At 30.9% G+C, this 9,295-nt stretch overlaps 4 protein-coding genes across 4 annotated transcripts; all 4 read left to right on the top strand.

Moving 5' to 3' along the window:
* Positions 1–92: 92 nt before the first annotated feature.
* LOC126899816 (zinc finger MYM-type protein 1-like) lies at positions 93–1,866 on the top strand. The gene is made up of 7 exons (XM_050675038.1): positions 93–269; positions 404–672; positions 757–793; positions 827–985; positions 1,063–1,387; positions 1,445–1,697; positions 1,759–1,866. Exons 1-7 carry the CDS (start codon positions 181–183, stop codon positions 1,821–1,823), a joined length of 1,197 nt encoding a protein of 398 aa, XP_050530995.1. The 5' UTR covers positions 93–180; the 3' UTR covers positions 1,824–1,866.
* Positions 1,841–2,239, top strand: LOC126899839 (uncharacterized). Its single transcript, XM_050675070.1, has 2 exons — positions 1,841–2,012; positions 2,094–2,239. The coding sequence occupies exons 1-2, from the start codon at positions 1,841–1,843 to the stop codon at positions 2,237–2,239; spliced, it is 318 nt and encodes a 105-aa protein (XP_050531027.1).
* A 31-nt stretch (positions 2,240–2,270) lies between these two features.
* Positions 2,271–2,846, top strand: LOC126899834 (52 kDa repressor of the inhibitor of the protein kinase-like). Its single transcript, XM_050675065.1, has 2 exons — positions 2,271–2,361; positions 2,443–2,846. Exons 1-2 carry the CDS (start codon positions 2,290–2,292, stop codon positions 2,818–2,820), a joined length of 450 nt encoding a protein of 149 aa, XP_050531022.1. The 5' UTR covers positions 2,271–2,289; the 3' UTR covers positions 2,821–2,846.
* A 5,704-nt stretch (positions 2,847–8,550) lies between these two features.
* Positions 8,551–9,165, top strand: LOC126898191 (uncharacterized). The gene has a single exon (XM_050672130.1). It carries the CDS (start codon positions 8,551–8,553, stop codon positions 9,163–9,165), a length of 615 nt encoding a protein of 204 aa, XP_050528087.1.
* The last annotated feature ends 130 nt before the right edge of the window (positions 9,166–9,295 follow it).

Genomic DNA, 9,295 nt, shown 5'->3' with positions numbered 1-9,295 from the left:
TTTAATACTTTAATGACTTGTAATAAGTAATATTTTCTATTATTTTAATATTCGGATTTTTAAAAAAAATTGTTTTGGTGCTTTAGTCGTATCCTTCGACCAAATTTGGAATGCAAAATCGTAGCTTCAATTCTTCCTATTATAACCAGTACGATTGGCTTGAATACAGTATTAATAGAGATGCTTTATTTTGTTTTGTTTGTCGTAATTATGGAAATGATTCAAATGAAGAAACATTTACTACTATTGGCTTCAAAAACTGGAAGAAGGCAAGTTTCTTTTTTTTAATTTCTGATAAATTAATTTGATTTAAAATTTTATAACTGCTTAACTATAACGTTTCTAATAAAAAAAAAATTTAAAAACTATTGGTAAATCAGTTTAAACATTGAATGTATTTTAGTTGTCTGGTTCGAGAGGTGTTGGAAATAAGGCGAATAAACTCTGCACATTCAAATTCTGTACAGCATCTCACATGCCTTGCAAAATGGACCGCTCATAAGAAATCTAAAATAACTGGTAGTATTGTAACTCAACTGTCTTCACAGCATAGTAAGCTTGTTGAAATGAATAGACAGTATATGCGTGCTTTAATTGATATAGTATTACTATTAAGCCGTCAAGGAATTGCCTTTCGAGGACACAATGAAACTAGTAGTTCATTAAATCAAGGTAGGCACCAATTATAGTATTTATTTATTTATTCAATTAGGTATGTATTCCTACTTAAATTTAACTTAAGCATTTTAACCGTAGGAAATTTCAAAGAAATATGTAATTTATTAGCAAAATACAATCCAGATTTTGATTCTAAATATTGTGAANATAATCCAGATTTTGATTCTAAATATTGTGAAAAAACAAGCTATTCAAGCCATAGAATTCAGGATGAATTAATTGAAATAAGTTCAAATTATGTTAGAAATATTATCATTAATGAAATTGAAAATGCTGTTTCATGTAGCATTATGTGTGATGAAGCAAGGTACCTATTAAAATTACACATTTAAACTTATGTAAATTAATGATTTTTTTGTATTATTACCAATTGATGGTTTTCAGATGTTTTAAAGAAGAACAAATGTCTTTGTGTGTTAGATATTGTAAAGACCTTAATGTAACTGAACGATTCTTAGGGTTTATTGACTGTTCTCAAAATCAAAATGCTGAAACATTGACCCAATCCATATTTGAATATTTGAAAATTTGGGGACTAAATTCATTTATACCAATAGTAGCACAGTCTTACGACGGTGCAAATGTTATGTCTGGTCGATTTAATGGTGTACAAGCTAGAGTTAAAGAGAAGTATCCATATGCTATATATACCCACTGTATGGCCCATAGATTAAATTTGGTGGTGATTGATATGTGCAAACTTATTAAAGTAAGTATTTAAAATAAAAAATTGTATTTTCTTTCAACATATATTTTTATAATTTAGGAAACAAGAAGTGTTTTTAATACTCTTAAAGCGCTGTATACTCATTTTTCAAAACCTTCTATTAACAAAAAATATAATGATATACAAGTAAAATTAGGTATAAATAAATTGTCAATTACTAAAATCAGTGATATGCGATGGAATTGTCGTTACAAAAACTGTGAAGCTGTTAAAACGAATTATAAAGCAATAATCATTGCACTTGAAGAAGAAATTGAAAATGATGGTGATAAAGACGTGAATGAGGCAATAGGTAGATGTTTAAGATTTTATTAGTATTTTTTTTTTATTTTTATATTAATTAATTTTTTCAGGAATACTGCATGTATTGAAAATCAAAAATTTATCGTTCATTTATTTATATTGCATAAAGTATTAATTATTATTAATGTTTTAATGTGCAAATTACAAGAAAAGACTGCAACGCTTGGAAAAGCAGCCAATATTATTAAAAGTGTCATAAAATCATTTGAAAGTTTGAGAACTTCACCATGTTTTACTGAAATTTGGAATGAAATATTACTATTTATGAATGAACATAATTTAGATATTGAAATTTCATCTCAAGGTAGATAATATAAAGAGATGATATAAACAGATAATGTTTATTTAATTTCTATATTTATTTATTTTTATTGTCATAATTTAGATTCAAAAAGAAAAAGATTGCAACCCAATTCTTTGAAAAATTTTGTTGTCTCTACTCCTACTAGTGATCAATATAAATCCAATGAAAATATAAAAAAAATTAGTGTCGAAGATCATTTTAGAACTTCAGCTTTTTTCCAATTATAGATGCTATAGTTGAAAATTTAAAGAAAAGGTTTTCGCAAGAAAGTTTAACTATGGCTTTATCAGTTAATTTTTTTCTTAATTTAAATTTCAAGGAAAGTTATCATTTTATTGATCATTATCATGTAAGTTACTCTTATTAGTTTAAATATCTAATACTTTGTCTGTTTATAGTTAATTATTACCTATTTAATACTCCCATTTAGTCTTCAATGGATGTATCTAAAGAATGTCTTAATTGTGAGATGACAGTTGCTAAAAATGTTATTTTACAATCCATTGGTCCTGATGCGGATATGAATGTCGAGAATATTATACCTATATTATTTGAAAACAAATCAACGTTCCCGAATTTGTACAAATTATTTAATGTAGCCTTAACTTTACCTATAAGTTCAGCTACATGCGAAAGAAGCTTTTCAGCTATGAAAAAAATTAAAACTTGGCTTAGAAATTCAATGACGCAAGATAAATTTACAAATGTATCAATTTTATATATTGAAAAAGATATTTCTAAAAACATTAATGTGGAGGAAATTTTAAATTTATTCGCGAATGAAAATAGATATTTATTATTGAAGTAGTATTTAATATATAATTTTTAATTGTATAATATGTTAATTATTTACTTTTTATTCATTATTATTATGTTATTTAATTGGGATGCGGGGGCGAAGCCCCTGCGGGTCACTTTGTGTAAAAAATGTTAGCCCCCCTCAAAATATAACTAAATGTCCGCCTATGATGTAAATTTTTTGAGAAACTTCTTCTTTTGCAAACCTTTCACATAAAATCGTAAAAANACTTCTTTTTTTGCAAACCTTTTACATAAAAACGTAAACATCGATTGGCGAGAGCATTCAATATCGTCTGTAACTTTGTATAATCAATTTCACCGTCAGTATGATGTAATTTGTGTTTATTTCGATGTAACCACTTATTGACTCTAGCTGACTTAGTCGTCATGTAGAAATTATCAGGTGGTTTAAACATATAATGATTTAAACTATCAAACGTGTATACTGATAATTCTTTTACAATTAATTTACATTTGTAGTCTACGATGCATTGAAAATCGACTACTATTGATTGATCCATTTTTTATGATTGTTGAAACTATACTAAATCGTTTTTATGTATCCAACTGTTTTTTGTTATACCACACCATTTAACTAGACAGTGATCATTTTTGTATCGTAAAATTTTTTCAATGAGAAATGTGTGGAAATTTTGTTTTTTTTATCTCTTCCCGATAGAACGTTCCGTTAATTAATACACCATTCTCATCTTTCAACACGTATACTACGGGTATTGTTTCTTTTATTTTATCTATGAAAAAATATTTCATTCGACCAATTCTGAGTATATCCTTTGACAAAAGCGGCTTTATTTTTGCTTATACGAACCGCGTCGCCAATATTGTATATTTTTCGCGTAATATTCGAGTAATTCGGTAAACGATAAAATCGTACGGTATTGGGATTTTTCAATGCTTCTGTTGGTGTTTGACGGATCNAACCGTACGGTATTGGGATTTTTCGATGCTTGTGTTGGTGTTTGACGGATCGCCGAATGAATAGTATTGTTATAATCATTTGTTATTGTTTGTAAAATTGACAACCATTGGTAAGATCTTGAAGCGGTAAATTTTTTCCACATGCGTTCTTTAAGCGTACGGTTAAAACGTTCGATTACGCATGCCTTCATCGCCGAATATGTAGGAAAATGTTTAATACTTCTCTGTTGTAGAAAAGTTTTCAGATCTTTGTTGAAAAATTCTGATCCCCTGTCTGTTGTTATGTACAGTGGACATCTATTACAGTTGTTTATTATTGATTCAAAAGCTGCTTGCCACGTGTTGTCTTTAGCGTAAGGCGTTACGATACGTCTCGGAAATTTCTTTCTTGCTTGTGCATGTATCTCCACCGCTATTGCTCTTTAACAATTTTCATTTTATTACTCCGTTTTCTCTAAGTTCTTCTTCCAAGGATATTATTTCGTTATATANCTAAGTTCTTCTTCCAATGATATTATTTCGTTATACACTCCCGTATTACCGGCACGCTTAGACGCGTGTAAAATAGCCAGACGCTGTACTAATTCATTTATATCGTCCCAATATATGTATTCTTTTCGTTTATTTGATACAGATAAAAACGGTAGTCCGCCACCAAACTTTTCGTTTTCGCTTGGTTGCCGCCCGTAAAATAACTGTTTTATTATATTTTTATATTTATATCCTTGATTTTTTTTCAATTTTCCGTTAATATTTCTATGTATTCTAGTGTGTATGAGACAGTTTTTATACGTTATCATATCCTAAGAAGTGATTAAATCGACGTTAGGTATCTTTTTAAATAACAATTCGTGTAATCCTTTCGTCAATGGCACTTGTTTTAGACTACCGATCTTGATATTACCCATATGTTCATCAATAATTACCATTTTATCACCCATTTTAAAGTCTCCGTCATCATTAACGGTTACACCGTACACCGCATCAAAGTTTGATTGTTGTTGATGTTGTTGTAACGGTTTAGATAACCCGATCGTTTTATTTTTATCAATTTTATCGTATTCCTCGCCATCATTTTCTTCTGCATCGTTTGATTTACGGTTTTTAAATAAGTTTTTTGTTTGTCTTGCAATTTCTTCCAGAGGTTTAACGATAGGTGTCGCATGCTTGCAAACAAACTCTCTAGTTTCTTCAACATCNATGCTTGCGAACAAACTCTCTAGTTTCCTCAACACCACGTTTGAGTTCCAGTAATTTTTTCCTAATACTTTTTTTAGCTTTTATAATACTTGATGTTATATTCTCCTCCGACTCCATTTTGTATTAATAATCAAGTATNTCTCCTCCGATTCCATTTTGTATTAATAATCAAGTGTCTAAAAATCAGCTCTTTTTATATAAATATCGAAACTTTTGCGATACCTTCCCTCGTTTAAAGGAAAATCTTTCGCTATCAACAAAAATTCAAATCTACCAGAGTTCCAGCATTTAGCACATATTTCTTTAAATTCTATAAAACTCATATCTGACGAACAATGATCATACTATATGTGTTTTAAATTAGTTCCNCATCATATATGTGTTTTAAATTAGTTTCGTCTTGTTTGTATAAAATAATCATATTCGTGTTGTCTCTGATGAGTTGTTTTGGTATACGAGAATACGTCTGCGATAAGTAAAATATATCGATACCGTTGTGTCTACCTCTACAAAAATACGATGCTATGTTGTTTTGTTTTTCACATACGACGTCGTCAAATATAAATATAGAATTAGATGTTACCTTTTCCGGTGCTAATACTTGATCTTTATCGGTGTAAACGTATATGTTTACTCCTTCTACGTCGTTGATAATATTCTCTAAGATTTTATATTTACGTTGATCCGGAGTTTTTGTATAGAGGTATATGTTTTCAAATTTTAAACCGTTTTCTTCTGTCAGTAAATTAAACATTACGTTTGTTTTACCGCAATTAGACGGTCCACAAATTATACAACGTATACTATCGGGTAGCAAAGGACCGTGTTTCATTCGTTTTGACACAGATTTATCCAAATCGACGTTAGAAACTGGTAACTTACATGTTTGCGCTTCGAAAAACATTACGTATAAAAGATTGATGTAACAATTACACCGTTTTAAACGATGATTCGACGTCGACGATCTAACATTAATAAACGCGGAAACGGTTTAGTTAATTCTCTTATAAATAATCTTCCCGTCGAAGTTCATTGGCCATCGTATCAATATCTAGGAACCGGCACGCGGTTACAAAAGCGATTGGCTCGTGGTGACCCTGGTAAAAATTCGCTGGATGCAGCAGCACGAGAACACGATATATCATATAGTAAATATAAAGACATTAAGAATCGTCATAAAGCCGATTACGTTTTACAAAATCGAGCTTGGGAACGTGTTAAAGCAAAAGATAGTACGTTCGGAGAAAAAGTAGCGGCTTACGCAACTACCAATATCATGAAAGCGAAACGCAAACTCGGGATGGGAATAAATTTTAACTCGATCGTTAGTTCGAGTCGAAAGGCGATGCGAAAAATGAAAGGTAAAAGTGCGAAGAAAGCAAGTATAATTGCACTCGCAGCGGCTAAAAAAACATTTAAAAACTCTGTTCGAAAACCTAGTGCTCCTCGTACTATAAAAATACCGAAATTTGGTGGAGTGCTTCCCTTGATTCCTATTTTCGCAGGTCTTTCTGCTCTAGGCTCGTTGGCAGGTGGTACCGCTAATATAATCAAAGCGGTGAATGAAGTAAGAAAAAATAAGGATTCAAAAAGTCCAGTTAAAATCGGTGGAGGTATGCTCGCAAAAAGAGGATCAGCATTATATTTGAAACCATTTCAAAAAAACTAAATCATATGCTACCCAGTGATCGCCCGCTAAACAGCGATGATATTATAAAATATGCAAGACTATTAAAACTGTCTCATTTTCGTAATATTTTTTCACGAGATAAGTTACCTAAAACACCACAAATGATTGAATGTGCTGTCGTGAATTTGGATGATGATACGGCGAAGGCACGCACTGAGTAACATATTATAAAAAAAATAAAACCGTTTTTTATTTCGATTCGTTTGGCAACTTACCACCGCCTTTAGAATTACGCTCCTATTTAAAAGGATGTAGTATAAAATTTAATTACACTCGTGTTCAAGAATTCAATACGTTCGTGTGTGGACAATTGTGTTTGAAATTTTTACTGGAACGATGCAACGCTCTTTAACGTTATCTTTTCAAGGTCACCAGTCTAGAATAATCAGTACCTTTTACCAACCTATTGAATTAGATGGAACGACAGAATTAGCTCTTTTAAGTTTACAAGCTTGCAACTCTAAACCAAATGTTAGTGAAAAAAATAATTCTTTTCGTGTTTAAACCTATAACGATTACCTTGAAGTTCAACGTCTGTTAATGATTCCGTTATTGATTTATCAATACCAATAGGATCGTACGAGTTAGATGATATAGGTATCTCTCGGATGAATTGAAAAAACATAATATTATTTTCAACTTGAAATCCAATGTGAATACATTGAAATCGGAAATGTTTTGCGTTNAATCCAATGTGAATACATTGAAATCCGAAATGTTTTGCGATAAAACAGTAGATTTCACAGCAAACAATAGCATAGGAGAGTTGTTGGGATTCAATAAAAAAACGTTTGAAGGCGGTGTCATACATGAATCAGAACAAATGGCTAATATTAATCCACTATCGTGTATAAGAATAGAGTGTGATATTGTACATGGAGCATTTGTTAACGGACGCGAGACGTGTTCTATTCACGAGTTTTATCCCTTGGTGTCACCCGGTTATAAGATTGTAGAATCACCTAATAATATTATATATTATTCCGTGTTGACCAATCAAATAGATAACGTAAAAATTTAAATTAAAGATCAGAACAGAGAGCTTGTCGATTTCAGAGAAGAAAGTGTAACGGTTCGTATNCGATTTCAGAGGAGAAAGTGTAACGGTTCGTGTTCATATTCGATATGGGTATACAATATAACGTTAAAAAGAGACGTTTTCATGAAGTTGAGAACAGTTCAATTTCAAAACTTCCAGAGTTAACAAGGGAGAGCTTGACTACACTTTTAAATCTTGGTTATACACTTGAAAATCGCAATGGAAGATATTCTGAACATACACGAAAAACCGTACTTCGAAGAAAGTATAACAAAATTCGAATACCATTCGTATCAACCATTTTCTAGTAACGCACTGTCCANTCAACCATTTTCTAGTAACGCGCTGTCGAATAACGATGAAATACGAATTGCGATACAACATCAAGATTTATATACTCTCCCCAGCGAATCTTTGTTACACATCGAAGGTGAAGTTGAAAGAAATATAGAAACAGGTAATGGAGAAGCTTCTGTAAAATTAATAAACAATGGCATTATGTTCCTATTTGACGAAATTCGTTACGAATTAAACTCTGTTGAAATTGATAAAGTAAGAAATCCTGGTATTACAACATGTATGAAAGGTTATGCGTCTTTTCAAACGGCAAACCTTTACCGATACCAAAATGCCGGATGGAATGAAAGTGGTAAATCTAGAGAAAAATTCGAAGTGTGCATACCTCTCAAAGTAATTATGGGATTTGCGGAAGATCATCGTCAAATAATAATAAATTCCCGACAAGAATTAATACTGCATAGATCCAGCGTGGATATTAACGCATTAAAGTGTGAACNAGCGTGGACATTAACGCATTAAAGTGTGAGCGAGCGAATGGTAAAATAAAAATTTCGAAAATAATGTGGAGAATGCCTCATATAAACGTAGAGGACAGTGTCAGATTGAAACTGTTAAAGACTTTAGATTCTCGTAAACCACTTTACATCGCTTTTAGAAGTTGGGAATTATTTGAACATCCATATTTACCACAAACTACAAAACATTCGTGGGCCGTTAAAACATCAACGCATACGGAAAAACCTAGATATGTGATTATAGGATTTCAAGCTAAACGTAAAAACAAAATAACAGCTGACATTAGTAGATTCGATCACTGTTCTCTAATATCACTCAAAGTATTTTTGAATTCGGAATCATATCCTTACGATAGTTTAAACATTGATTTCGATAATGATAAATATTCAGCATTATATCAAATGTATTCATCGTTTCAAGATAGCTTTTATAATATAGATAACGGTGATCCTATTTTGACTAAAGAAGAATTTAAAGATAACGCTCCTATAGTTGTTATCGATTGTTCTAAACAAAATGAAAAAATTAAGAGCGCTCCCGTTGACGTTCGAATTGAATTCGAAACTAAAATTCCTATACCAAACAATACATCAGCATATTGTCTTATACTACATGATAAGATTTTCGAGTATAACGCTATGACTAGCGAAGTACACAAGGTGATTTAATTTATGAAATAAAAAATTAATATAAGTATAATATTTTTTTAAATTTAAAACAATTACTATTGTACATAATTAGTTATATATGTTTTACATTTAATGATTAAATTTAAATTTATTTACAATATTATACATT

Source organism: Daktulosphaira vitifoliae, unplaced genomic scaffold, assembly GCF_025091365.1.
Source record: "Daktulosphaira vitifoliae isolate Bord-2020 unplaced genomic scaffold, ASM2509136v1 Scaffold_2, whole genome shotgun sequence".
In the NCBI taxonomy this organism is placed as follows: Eukaryota; Metazoa; Arthropoda; class Insecta; order Hemiptera; family Phylloxeridae; genus Daktulosphaira; species Daktulosphaira vitifoliae.
This window is presented reverse-complemented; position numbering and strand designations above follow the sequence as displayed.